The 13,358-nt window shown below is 54.3% G+C and overlaps 1 protein-coding gene across 1 annotated transcript in view; it reads left to right on the forward strand.

Moving 5' to 3' along the window:
• TCF7L1 (transcription factor 7 like 1) overlaps positions 1-9,299 on the forward strand; it is a 169,176-nt gene extending 159,877 nt beyond the window's left edge. Inside the window, exons 5-12 of the mRNA XM_062209752.1 lie at positions 3,963-4,095; positions 4,917-5,019; positions 5,211-5,294; positions 5,847-5,990; positions 6,290-6,449; positions 6,540-6,647; positions 7,077-7,158; positions 7,892-9,299. Of these exons, the coding sequence (XP_062065736.1) occupies positions 3,963-4,095; positions 4,917-5,019; positions 5,211-5,294; positions 5,847-5,990; positions 6,290-6,449; positions 6,540-6,647; positions 7,077-7,158; positions 7,892-8,325 (1,248 nt within the window). The 3' untranslated portion in view covers positions 8,326-9,299. The remainder of the gene's footprint in view (positions 1-3,962; positions 4,096-4,916; positions 5,020-5,210; positions 5,295-5,846; positions 5,991-6,289; positions 6,450-6,539; positions 6,648-7,076; positions 7,159-7,891) is intronic.
• The last annotated feature ends 4,059 nt before the right edge of the window (positions 9,300-13,358 follow it).

A 13,358-nucleotide genomic window follows, 5' to 3' on the forward strand; every position in this document is an offset into this window, starting at 1 on the left:
ACACACATACACACACAGATCTTCCATCGGCTAGTTCATTCCTCAAATGGCCACAACAGCCAGGTCTGGATGAAGCCAAAGCCAGGAGCCAGGAGCCAGGAGCTCCACCTTGGCCCACATGGGTGGCAGAGGCCCAAGCACTTGGTGCCTTAGCAGGAAGGTGGATCAGAAGTGGAGCAGGTGGGACTAAACCAGCACTCAGATATGGGCTGCCAGCCTTACAAGTGGTGGTTTAACCTGCTCTACCACAACACCCACCCATAGTATATTTTTAAATGGTGTCAATTGAAACAAATGGGAAAATAGGGAAAGGGGGACCATAAAAACAAAATCATCCATACCAGGGTCAGCATAGTGGTGTAGTGGGTAAAGCTGCCCACCTACAGCGCCAGCATCCCATATGAACACTGGTTCAAGTCCTGGCTGCTCCACTTACATTCCAGCTGCCTGTTAATGTGCCTGGGAAAGGAGCAAAAGATGGCCCAAGTGCTTGGGCCCATGCACCCATGTGGGAGCCCTGGAGGAAGCTTCTGGTTCCTGGCTTTGGCTTCGCCCAGCCCTGGCCATTGCAACCATTTTGGGAGTGAATCGGCCGATGGAAGACCTCTCTCTCTCTCTAACTCTGCCTTTCAAATAAATAAATCTTTTTTAAAAAAAACATCATCCACAACTCACCACCAAAGCATAAATTCTATCTGCGTTTTGGTGTGCTTATATTTAGTTTTTTAATCGAAGTTTGTTTTTAAATTTTTTTTTTAATTAAGAGGCAGAGAGACAGATAGAGTTCTTATCTACTGGCTCACTCCCCATATAGCCTGGGCTTGGCCAGGGTCCAAAGCTAGGAGCAGAGAACTCAGCCAGAGGCTGCACTGACAGGAAGCTGGAGTCAGCTGGAGTCCAGCACTGAACCCAGGCCATCCAGTGTAGGTTATGGGTGTCTTAGCCACAGGGCCAAACACCTGCCCTGTTCTTTCTTTACGTGTTTTATTATTCTTTTATCATTTACTTTCCCTTTGGCGATAATTCTATTGCATTATCCTCAAAAACAGAATGTGAAGAGGTGGAAACGGTAAGAGGAATGTAAGAAAACTTTTTTAGATTTATTATGCAGCATCAAATGAGGGGGGCATGCTAGAAGCTGTTTAAGGTGAGGGGCTTTCCAGCAGTGGGGCCCAGCTGCATGCCAGCACCACCTAGTGGCCATGGTTAGGAACAGTCTGAGTTTGCAGCCCCTGCCTCTGCTCTTGTCAGTGCAAGGGTATCTAGGAAATCTACAGGCCGGGCTTGCGTTTTAAGCGCCAAGGAGGCACCGTACGGGGTGAAAAATCCAAACGGGAAGACAGCTGTTGGCTGTTCAGCCCCTTGGGCCACCTCTAAATCATCGTTTTTACAAGCCTCGTTTTTAAACAAATCTCTTCTCCATTTGTAGCTTATTTACCTCATCTGCCCTTTCTCTATGACAGATACATTTTGATCAGGCTCTTGGGGGGAACCAGCAGTGCAAGAGAAAACTCTTTAGTTTGTTAGAGCCATGAGGAGCTGATAGTGAGCCCAGTCCTGCTGCCTGTTCTCTTGTGTCCCGGGCTAGGTAGGTTGACCTTTCTAAGCTCAGCTTCCTGGCCTCTGAGGTGGGAGAAGCAGAGTTTCTGTGCTAGGTTATAGCAGGTCTGAATCTTAGGCCCAATGCTGTGCTTGCCATAGGGGTGCTCAGTAACGTGTAGCCACTTCTATAATAAAGATCCTTGATGTTGGGCTGGGCGTTTCACAGTTAAGATGCTGGTTAGGAGCCCCCGTCTCCCATCACAGTGCCTGGGCCCTGTTTCCGCCTCTGGCCTCCAGCTTTTTGCCTCTGGGAAGCAGTGGTGATGGCTTACGTAACTGGGTTCCAGCCCAACTGGGAGACCTGGATTTAGTTATCAGCTTCAGGCTTTGGCCCAGGTATTTAGAGAGTGAGCTAGCAGATGTTTCTCTCTCTCTCTCTCTCCCCAATCTGTCTCTCAGCTTCTCAGATAAATAAATAAATATTTTTAAAATATCTTGGGGCAGGCATTGTGGTGTGTCAGGTTCAGCCACTGCTCAGGACCCTTGCGTGCCGTATCAAGAGTTCCTGGTGTGTGCCTCAGCACTGTTCACTCCTGACCCAGCTCCTTGCTAACATACCTGGGAGGCAGCAGATGATGGCTCCAGTGCTTGGGTTGCTGCCACCCACGTAGAAGTCCCATGTGGGGCCGGCGCCATGGCTTAACAGGCTAATCCTCCGCCTTGCGACGCCGGCACACCAGGTTCTAGTCCCGGTCAGGGCGCCGGATTCTATCCCAGTTGCCCCTCTTCCAGGCCAGCTCTCTGCTGTGGCCAGGGAGTGCAGTGGAGGATGGCCCAGGTCCTTGGGCCCTGCACCCGCATGGGAGACCAGGAGAAGCACCTGGCTCCTGGCTTCGGATCAGCGAGATGCGCCGGCCGCAGCGGCCATTGGAGGGTGAACCAACGGCAAAAAGGAAGACCTTTCTCTCTGTCTCTCTCTCTCACTGTCCACTCTGCCTGTCAAAAAATAAAAAAAAAAAAAAAGAGTTCTCCATTTCTTCCTAATGCTGCTTTTGAACCCTAAAAAAAAAAAAAAAAAGAAGAAGAAGAAGTCCCATGTGGAGTTCCTGGCTCCTGGCTTTGGCCTGGCTTAGACCTTGCTGTTGTAGGCATTTGGGGAATGAACCAGCAGGTGTAAAATCTTTCTCTGTCGCTCTGCCTTTGAAATAAATCAATCTTTTTTAAAAGTTATTTTTTTATTTAAAAAATTTAAAAGATGAAACCATTCTTGAGTCAGAGTAGGTGAAAACAGTTCACAATTCAGTTTACCAGTTCTAGAATGTACAGGGTTTTCCCATTTAGCATCTCTAAAATCAAGATGCATCTGTGGGGGCTGGGGTTGCAACTCAGGTTTGAGCCCCCAGCTGCTGTGCTTCCAAGTCAGCCCCCTGCTAATGTGTGTGGGAAGGCAGCAGAAGATGACCCAAGTCCTTGGGCCCCTGCCACCTATGTGGAAGACCCAGAAGAAGTGCCTGGCTCCTGGCTTTGGCCAGGACCGGCCCGACCATTGCAGCTCTTTGGGGAGAGATCCAGCAGACAGAAGGCCTCTTCTCTTCTCTCTCTGTCAAATAAATAAATAGAGCCTTTCACACAATGCACTCATGACATGCTGATGGGTTTTCTTTTCTTTTTTAAATTTATCTGAGTGGTAGAATTACAGACAGAGGGAGAGACAGAGAAAAAGGCCTTCCTTCCACTGGTTCCATCCCCAGATGGTCACAACTGCTGGAGCTGGGCCAGTCTAAAAAACCAGGAGCTAGGAGCATGGGTGCAGGGGCCCAAGCACTTGGGCCATCTTCTAGTACTTTCCCAAACCACAGCAGAGAACTGGATCAGAAGAGGAGCAAGCCGGGACTAGAGCCAGCACCCATATGGGATGCCGGTGCCACACGGGGAGGCTTAGCCCACTACACCACAGCGCCAGCCCCTGGTGATTTTTTTTTCTTCGTAGTTATCTAAAATAGAGGTCTTCCCCATGCATGATGGTGCTGTCCATGAGATGCAGGCGTTAGGCCCGCAGGGCACCGGCAGCAGTCTCCGGCTGCGGGATGAGGGCCATTCCCCCACTGCTGGGGCAGCAGTCTGGACGAGCTGAGAGCTCGTGTGGCACCTGGCGCGTATAGCATTTCTGCCTTCGCTGAGCTCGCACGGTGCAGTGTGCGTGAAGGGAACGACGGTGGGCTGGCGGCGCCGTGGTGGATGGAGAGCGTGAGGCCTCCGTAATCCCACTGCTTCCTCCTCTGCCTCTGGACCACCGCCTTCTCTCCAGGGCCATTGGGAAAAAGTGAGATGGCGCGCGTCGGACTCAGTGAACGCCGGCTGACTGGCCTCCCCGTCTCCTTGGCAGCTGTCCCTAGTCTTTTTCTCTCTCTGTCCTGCAGTCCAATAAAGTTCCTGTTGTGCAGCACCCACATCACATGCACCCGTTGACACCGCTCATCACCTACAGCAATGACCACTTCTCCCCCGGCTCCCCTCCGACGCACCTCTCCCCGGAGATCGATCCAAAGACAGGTGAGCCGCCCGCCTCTCGGGCAGCGCGCCCGCACGTGGGGTTACGCTGTTCTTCCCGGGAAAAGAGGACGGCCCTCGAATCAGGCAGCCCTGGGCTCAAGCCACGCCACCACCTCTCACGAGTCTCGTGGCTTTGCCCGGTCACGTGAGCCTTTCCAGTGTTCTCACCTGCACCTGCTCCGTATCTCCCACCCCGTGGGCCCCTGTGAGGATTAAAGGGAATTCAGCAAGGGCCTGGCTCCATCCAGGTTGAGCCCAGCTGCAGGCTGTGCCCTAAAGGGAACGTTTTCACAGGCGGTCATTCGTTGAGCCAGGCTCCCCAGGCCACACTGGCTGTGTTGCTTTGTTTTAAGTCACCCGCCAGCCCTGCCCGACCCCGGGAGCCACCCTGGTCTTCTTGCCATCCCCCCAGAATCTCCACGGCTCAGAGCCTGTTTGGAGCCCCCCCTTTGGAGGAAGAACAGTTCCTGCAAGTTACAGATAATAAGGAAGACAGATGTGGAGCAGAAACCCAACATGTATGGCTCCACGGATGAGGCAGGTTTTCTAGAATGCTCTGGGTGGTGTCCCATGTCTCTGTACATCAGGATTCAGAGATGGAGTCAGTCTGTATAGGCAGAGAGGAGGTGCACTGGACCTCCTCCTGAGTGTGTCCCTGATGGACTGGCCAGAGCTGTTGCAGGTGACAGAGGCCAGGACAAGAGAGAGGGGCCTTCCAGGCTCCGCGTCAGGGATGGAGGGGAGACCCCTCCCACTGGGTGCTACTTAAGATGCTGAGTTGGGGCAAGGGGGCAGCCTGACACCGCTCTCTTTGGAAGCAGGAATTCCCCGGCCCCCTCACCCGTCCGAGCTGTCACCGTATTACCCACTGTCCCCGGGAGCTGTCGGACAAATCCCCCACCCACTCGGCTGGCTCGTCCCACAGTAAGGAAACCTGCAGCCTTTGTTGCCCTCGCCCCTGCCCTGTGCTGAGCTCTGCCCTCTGCCCGGGACCTGGTCCTGGCCTCCCTGCTCCTGCCTACCCGTCACCCGCAGCCCTTCTCCCCCACCCTCTCCTCTTCTCCCCTGCATGCTCCTGCCACGCTGACCCCATCTTCTCGCCCCGGCCCTCACAGGCAAGGACAGCCCATGTACTCCCTTCCGCCTGGTGGCTTCCGGCACCCTTACCCTGCCCTCGCCATGAACGCCTCGATGTCCAGGTGAGTGCTGGCGCTGCGAGTGGAGGGTGGCAGTCCCGGGAGTGTGTGCCGGCAATGGTGCCGCTCCTGAGGGCTCCCCTCTGCTCCCCAGCCCACAGCAGCTCTTTCCCATCTCCCCACGAGACAGACCTGGGAGCCCTGGCCCTCTAGTCTCATACCGGGCTTTGTGCCACAGGTGCATTTTTGGTGTCAGAGCCTGGGGTGGGGGAGTGCATTTTCCCGAGATGATGTCAAGAGAGGAGACAGTCTCCAGGGCCAGGCCTGTCTGACCTTGGCGCCTCCAGCGGCCTGGGGCCTGCGCGCAGTGCAGGAGCCCTGATGGCCCGGGTCCCCTGCCTCTGACCCTCCGCGGCTTCTCCTGTGGTTTTCCTGCTCCCTGCTGCCAGCACCAGACGCAGGGGCCCTGTGTATTGTGCAGTGGGCAGAGTAGGTGACCGTTCCCCAGAAGCCAAGAACGGCCTCCCACTCCCCAGCCCCACGCGGGCCCTCTGTCCCGGGACACACACTCAGCCTGCACCCCTCTGTCTATCGTCTCTTTCTGCCCGCATGCAGCCTGGTGTCCAGCCGCTTCTCCCCTCACATGGTGGCCCCCGCCCATCCCGGCCTGCCCACCTCAGGGATCCCGCACCCCGCCATCGTCTCCCCCATTGTCAAGCAGGAGCCAGCACCGCCCAGCCTGAGCCCCGCGGTGAGCGCGTAAGTAAGCCGCAGCCTCCCCACCGTGCGGGAGCCCTGCATCTGTGAGGCCCAGGAGGGAGGATGTGTTCCCTGGTGACGGGGACGAGCACCATGGAAATGGCTGCAAGCCAGAGCCAGGCTTCCTGGCCTAGGAACGACCCATCCTCATCTCCTGGGCCCGCCCAGGCCGGAGTCCCGCCCCGGCCACCCCACCGCCCTCAGCCCCCTCTGCCAGGACGTGGTCAAGTGAGGGCACCGGCAGGCTGAGCTCACCTGGGGATGCTGGGCGATGTGACAGCTGCCCCTGTGCCCTCCAGGAAGTCACCCGTGACCGTGAAGAAGGAGGAGGAGAAGAAACCCCACGTGAAGAAGCCCCTGAATGCCTTCATGTTGTATATGAAGGAGATGAGGGCCAAGGTGGTGGCTGAGTGCACCCTGAAGGAAAGTGCCGCCATCAACCAGATCCTGGGGAGGAAGGTGAGGCCCGGCCCTGTCCAGCCCCCCGGGCTGCCGGCGGCGCCAGCCCCTGCGCTCACCGCTCTGTGTCTCTCACCCCGTCTCCCGCAGTGGCACAACCTGTCACGGGAAGAACAGGCCAAGTACTACGAGCTGGCCCGGAAAGAGCGGCAGCTTCACTCCCAGCTCTACCCGACCTGGTCGGCCCGGGACAACTACGTAAGTGCCTGCTCTGGGCAGGGGGCCCTCCGACCCCAGGAGCAGTGTTTGCCAGAAGGAAGGCAACCGCGTAGTTTTTAGAAGGGTTGTTTCATTTATTTGAAAGCTAGAGTGACAGAGATCTTTCATTCACTGGCTCACTCCCCTAGATGGCCAGGGCAGCTGGACCTGGAAGGCGGGGGGAGGGGAGACCGTGTGCAGGGGAAGAGAGGGTACACGCAACATGCCTCCTCCCGGCCCCATGCCTCCTTCCGGCCGGCTTAATCCTGTCAGAGTGCAATCCTGGTGGGCTTCCTGCTCTGGCATCTGCACAGCAGGATCAAGAACAGTAGGGACAACGTCCCATCTTCCCCTCCGATCCGGGAGGCCCCATGGCACACCAGTGCTGCTCTCTCCCTGGTGACCTCTCCCTTTGGCTGCATTTCCCAGGGTAAGAAAAAGAAGAGGAAGCGAGAGAAGCAGCTGTCGCAGACACAGACCCAGTCCCAGCAGCACGTCCAAGAGGCAGAGGGTGAGTCCAGGCACCCTGTCCTCCACTTCCCCTCCCGAGGGCCCAGCCGCTCCTTCCCACGTGTGCGTCTGGGCTTCCTTCCCCCTGGTGGCTCGTGCCGTCTTGGAAGAGCTGCCTTTTTGAAGCACCATATGCCAGAGATTGTAAAGCAAGCTGGGAGGAGAGCCACGCCAACAGCTGGGAGATCTGGGAGAGGAAGATGATGGTATGACAGACTGAGCTGCTTCCCGCCCAGCGGGTACCCAGCGGGTACCAGTTTTGCCTGTTTGGGCCCTGCCCTTTCTCTAAGCGCTTGGTGTTGCTGCCTAGGCAATAAACTCAGGTCCACGCCTTAAGCGTTCCTGTGTCTCCGCTCTGAGTGTCCATCGGGATGTGGGTATGCCCAGGTCCCTGACGTGTAGCCATGGTGGAGTATCTGCACCGAACTTAGACCTTTCTCCAGGCTTTTTGTCATCCCTGGATGACTTCCAACACCTAATGTGATGTATCGTGTAAAGACTTGGTACATCGTTCAGGGAATAATGACAAGAGGTCTATACGTGTTCATATGAGATGCGGGGGTTTCTTTTTTTTGACTTTTTTGGAAACATTTTTGGTTGGGTGGGTGGGTCCATGCATGTGGACCCCGTGAATGCAGCAGGCTAGCTGTTCGTGTGTGCGGCCAGGCCTGGTCCTCGGCTGCCCCTCCTGGCGCTGTCTGCTGCTCACCCCCTGTCTCGTCTCTTTCCCCTAGGTGCCCTGGCCTCCAAGAGCAAGAAGCCATGTGTCCAGTACCTGCCCCCCGAGAAGCCCTGCGACAGCCCTGCCTCCTCCCACGGCAGCATGTTGGACTCCCCCGCCACCCCGTCCGCGGCCTTGGCCTCACCAGCTGCCCCTGCTGCCACCCACTCGGAGCAAGCCCAGCCCCTCTCCCTCACCACCAAGCCAGAGACCCGGGCCCAGCTGGCTCTGCACTCGGCTGCCTTCCTGTCAGCCAAGGCTGCAGCCACGTCCCCCGGCCAGATGGGCAGCCAGCCTCCCCTCCTGTCCCGGCCCCTCCCGCTGGGGTCCGTGCCCACCGCTCTGCTGACCTCTCCTCCCTCTTTCCCAGCCACGCTCCACGCCCACCAGACCCTCCCCGTGCTCCAGGCCCAGCCTCTTTCCTTGGTCACCAAGTCTGCCCACTAAGCTGCCCCAGCCCCGACCTACGCAGGCTGTCACGTGACTCATCGAGTAGTAATGATTCAGAAGAAAAAAAAAAAAAAAGGAAAACTTTATTGGTCAATATTTGACCACTCTGGACTGTTGTGTAAAGTGACTGATAACAACAGCACTTTGCGTTTTGTAGATGTAACCAGTAGCTGATCTCAAGGCTTTTTTAAAAAACAAAACAAAACAACAAAAAAAAAATCTTTACAAGAAACAGAACGGAAAAGTAGTGTGTTATTCTTCCCGTGCGTGCTGTGGTGGATGGACCTGGGCAGAAGACGCCTTCTCTCTACCTCTTTCTCTTCCCCGCTGCCCTCTCTCTTCTCATCCACCCCACCTGTTCGGCTCCCCCTACTCCATCTGCATGTTTGCCGGTGCTGTGACTTCTAGCCTGGTACCTCTTCTTCCGGATCCATTCCTGGACGTCTCCTGTTTCCTGGCCCAGGCTCTTACCATGGGCTCAGGACCAGGGGCCTTCCCCCGTGTCCTCCTTGTCCCCTGCCCAGTGTGAGGCCGTCACCTTGTGAGAAGACATCTCGGCCTGATTGGTTTCCACCAGCATCCCTGCTCCCTCGGTGGGCCCCACCCCACCAGCCCCCAGCTGTCGGTGGGGAAGGAGGTCCTCTGAACCGGTCCCCCCACCACAATTAAAGGGACTCAAGGTGCCTGCCACTTCCTCAGCGAAGAGGTCTGTGTCCTCCCCCTCGCCCCGACCTGTCGGGATCTGCCCCTCACGGTCCCAGCGCGGCAGACAGGCCCTGGCTGCAGGGCCTGGTTCCTGCCACCTGGGTCAGTGCTGGCACAATCTGCCAAAGCTCTAAGGACCCTCCCCCTTGTCCCCCTCACCTCACATGCTTCTTCCATGTGTATTTTGTTTTGTTTTTATGGTTTTTGGAGCAATTTAAACTCCCAGTTGGTTATTTTCACAAAATAAAATTGCAGTTGCAAGACCTTTCCTGAATGTTTCTTTCGTGCTTTTATTGAGTCAAGCCACCTTCTTCATAGCAAGCCATGCGAAAAAGCTTGCCCCTTGTTGGAGGGGAACATAAAATGTGCCTCCCAGGGCTGTGCTGTGGCACAAGGTGTTAAGCCACTGCCTATGATGCTGGTATCCCATATGGGCCGTGGGCCCCCTCCAGTCCAGCTAACACACCTCCCTGGGAACACAGCAGAGGATGGCCCATGTGCTTTGGCCCCTGCCACCCACATAGAAGACCAATGGAGTTCCAGGCTCCTAGCTTCAGCCCGACCCAGCCCCAGCTGTTGCAGCCATATGGGGAGTGTGCCAGTGCATGGGAGACCTTCCCAGACCTCTCAGTATTAATAACTGAGGCCCAAAGTGTGAAATCATTCTGCAGTTGATTTAAATCAGTTTATTGGGAGCCAGCACTGTGGTGTAGTGGGTAAAAGCCACCACCTGGCTGGCGCCGCGGCTCACTAGGCTAATCCTCCGCCTTGCGGCGCCGGCACACCGGGTTCTAGTCCCGGTCGGGGCACCGATCCTGTCCCGGTTGCCCCTCTTCCAGGCCAGCTCTCTGCTGTGGCTAGGGAGTGCAGTGGAGGATGGCTCAAGTCCTTGGGCCCTGCACCCCATGGGAGACCAGGAGAAGCACCTGGCTCCTGCCATCTGATCAGCGCTGTGCGCCGGCCGCAGCGCACCTACCGCGGCGGCCATTGGAGGGTGAACCAACAGCAAAAGGAAGACCTTTCTCTCTGTCTCTCTCTCTCACTGTCCACTCTGCCTGTCTAAAAAAAATTTAAAAATTAAAAAAAAAAAAAAGCCACCACCTGCAGTGCAGGCATTCACGTGGGTGCTGGTTGAAGTCCTGCCTTCTCCACTTCTGATCCAGCTCTCTGCTGTGGCCTGGGAAAACAGTGGAAGATGGCCCAAGTCCTTGGGCCCCTGCACCCACGTGGGAGACCCAGAAGAAGCTCCTGGCTCCTGGCTTCAGATCAGCCCAGCTCTGGCCATTGCAGCCATTTGGGGAGTGAACCAGTGGATGGAAGACCTCTCTCTCTCTCTCTCTCTGCTTCTGCTTCTCTGTAATTCTGCCTTTCAAATAAATAATAAATCTTTTTTTTTAAAAGTATAAAGAAGTAAAATAAATTTATTCTTTAAAAAAATCAATTTGTCACCTAGAAGACATTCTATTTATTTAGCTTTTTATTTATATTTGAATGAGAGAGAGCTCCCACCCATTGGTTCACTTTCCAAATGTCCATGACAGGCAGGAGCTCAGGAGCCCAGAACCCCATCTGGGCCTCCCACATGGGTGGCAGAGGCCCAACTACTAGAGCCATCACCACTCCTCCCAGGGTGCACACTAGCAGGAAGCTTGACTTGGAGGCGGAGCTGGGACTCGAACTCACTCTGACAAGGAACACTGGTGTCCCAAGCAGCGTCTTGTGCTAAACTCCTGCTACCTCCCCCTTGTTTATGCTCCTGGCACCTGTTTGGTCTTTTAGTTTTGTTTTTGTCTTATTTATTTGAAATAGCTACAGAAAGCGAGATCTTCCATCCGCTGGTTCACTCCCCAGATGGCCACAACAGCCGGGGTTGGATGAGGCCAAAGCCAGGAACCAGGGGTCTCCCATAGAGGTGTCAGGGACTCAAACACTTGGGCCATCAGCAAGGAGCTGGATCGGAAGTGGAGCAGCCGGTATAGGAACCAGCGCCAGGATAGGCCATGGCTTCACTCACTACACAACGTTGGTCTTACAAAGGGCATCTTTTGTGTCCTCTTCATAGGATCTAGCCGTGCAACTCCCTTCTTTTTTTTTTTTTTTTTTTATTTTATTTTTGACAGGCAGAGTGGACAGTGAGAGAGAGACAGAGAGAAAGGTCTTCCTTTTGCCGTTGGTTCACCCTCTAATGGCCGCCGCGGTCATTTTACCCAGTTAAAGTCTATAATTCAAATGGTGTTTAGCTGTTCAGAGATGCATATCCATCACCAGCATTTTAGAACATTTTCCTCACCCAAAGAAAGACCCCTTGGAAGTCACTCCCTATTTTCCCACCTGTCTCCAAGTCATAGGCAACCACCAATCCTCAGTGTATGAATTTGTCCATTCTGAACACTGCAAGTAATTGGAATAATAAAATGTGTTCTTTAGTCACTTCCTTCCAAGATCTCATGTTTCAAGATTCATCCATGTGTCTATTTCACTACTTTGGTTTTATGGTAGTAAAAGACATGTAATGAAAAAGTTAGCATTTTAACCATTTCTAAGTAGTATTAAGTACATTCACAATGTTGTCCAGCCATAACCATCAGCAGTTCCTGGAACTATGTCACCCTGAACAGAAACTGCCCATTCCAACATGACACAGTGCGTTAAGCCACCACCTGTGACATTGGCCTCCCATGTGAGTGCCAGTTCCAGGCCCGGCTGCTCCACTTCCGATCCAGCTCCCTGGTACTATACCCGTGAAGGCAGCAGAAGGTGGCCCAAGTGGTTGGGCTCCTGCCACTCATGTGGGAGACCCAAATGGAATTCCAGGTTCCTGGCTTCTGGCTGCCCCACCCCTGACTTGCAGCCATTTGGGGAATGAACCAGTGGGTGGAGGATCTCCTCTTTCTCTGTCTCTCTTTCAAATAAGTAAAATAAATCCTTCTGAGAGAAAGAAAAGGGAAAGGAAGAAAAAGAAACTGTGCCCATTAAATAATAATTTTCCATTTCTCACTTGCCCCAGTCCCAGGGACGTCTAATGCACTTCGCGTTTTGCGTGTCTGAATTTGCCTATTGTAGGCACCTCATAGAAGTGGTACAACACTGTCCTTGACCTTTCATGTCTGGCCTGTTTCACTGAGCATGTTTTCAAGGTCCATCCGTATTGTTAGCATGTATTATCAGTTTCATTCTGTTTTATGGTGGAATATCTTGTTGCTCAACAATAGAGTTGTGTATTTTGCAAATTTGGTCTTGAGATCTTGCTCTGGAGGGTGACTACAGACCCCAGCTCTGCCCTGGGTGTTTACCGTGATGAAATGCCCTCCCCAGGATACTTCCTTATCCCGCCAGGCGGCCCTTAAGCCCCAAGAGTCCAACTTGCAACAAGATGTCCCTCTCCGGAACCTTGTTTATATTGGCAGCCGCTCCAGCGGTTTTATCTGACCTCTGTCCACTTTATTCTGGCAGGACAGCCACTCCCTTAGAGAGCCCCAGTGGGGAAAGAGGAAGGGTTCAGGGGTGTGGGTCAGGTGAGACGCAGAGGAGGCAACTCGACCAAATGCGTGGAATAGCAGAAGCTGTAGGATTCCAGGGGTACGGGGAGGAGAGCAGCACACCCTGCCAGCCACCAGGCCAGGGCAGACCATCAGGGGCACCTGCACAGAACCAGCACGCCAGGAGCAAGACAGAGAGGATGATCCCCGGGGCCAAAGCCTTTCTGGGGGGTCAGGGCCTTATCAGAGCAGCTTTCCTTCAGGGAGCTTTAATTGGTGGGTTTAGGGCAAGCAGGGTCCCACTGTGACGGGAGGTGTCACTGTAGCAGATCTTGGGCAATCCTTAATCACCCCCAAAGACGGACCGGGAGCAGTTGGGCTCAGGGGCGGTGAACTGTTTGCATTGCCTGAACTTTGGCTTGTTTGGTTTCGTCCCGTGGGGAGGTGGCCACATGCGGTGGTTGTGCAAGTAAGCCAGATGTTTCGATGGACCACTTTGAGGAACTGGGACGAGGTAGAGAAACTAGAAACTGTGTTGAGGGTGACAGCCCGGCTTCTGGCATGAGAAACTTAACTACATTCAAACTGGGCTCCAGGGCAGTGTAAAATTGTAAGGGTTCGTTCTGTATGTATAAGCCACGTTTTTGTTTCTCTGTTACCTGTTATCTGTTGATAAATGTATTATTCCACCTTTTGATTATTGTGATAATGCTGCTATGAACAGTCACATACAAATCAGATGTTTTTGTACTTATTTTCTTTTTAAGATTTATTTATTGGGGTCGACACTGTGGCATAGCGGGTAAAGCCACTGCCTGCAGTGCCAGCATCCCACATGGGCGCTGG

The sequence above is a fragment of the Lepus europaeus genome, chromosome 13 (genome assembly GCF_033115175.1).
Source record: "Lepus europaeus isolate LE1 chromosome 13, mLepTim1.pri, whole genome shotgun sequence".
Lineage (NCBI taxonomy): Eukaryota > Metazoa > Chordata > Mammalia > Lagomorpha > Leporidae > Lepus > Lepus europaeus.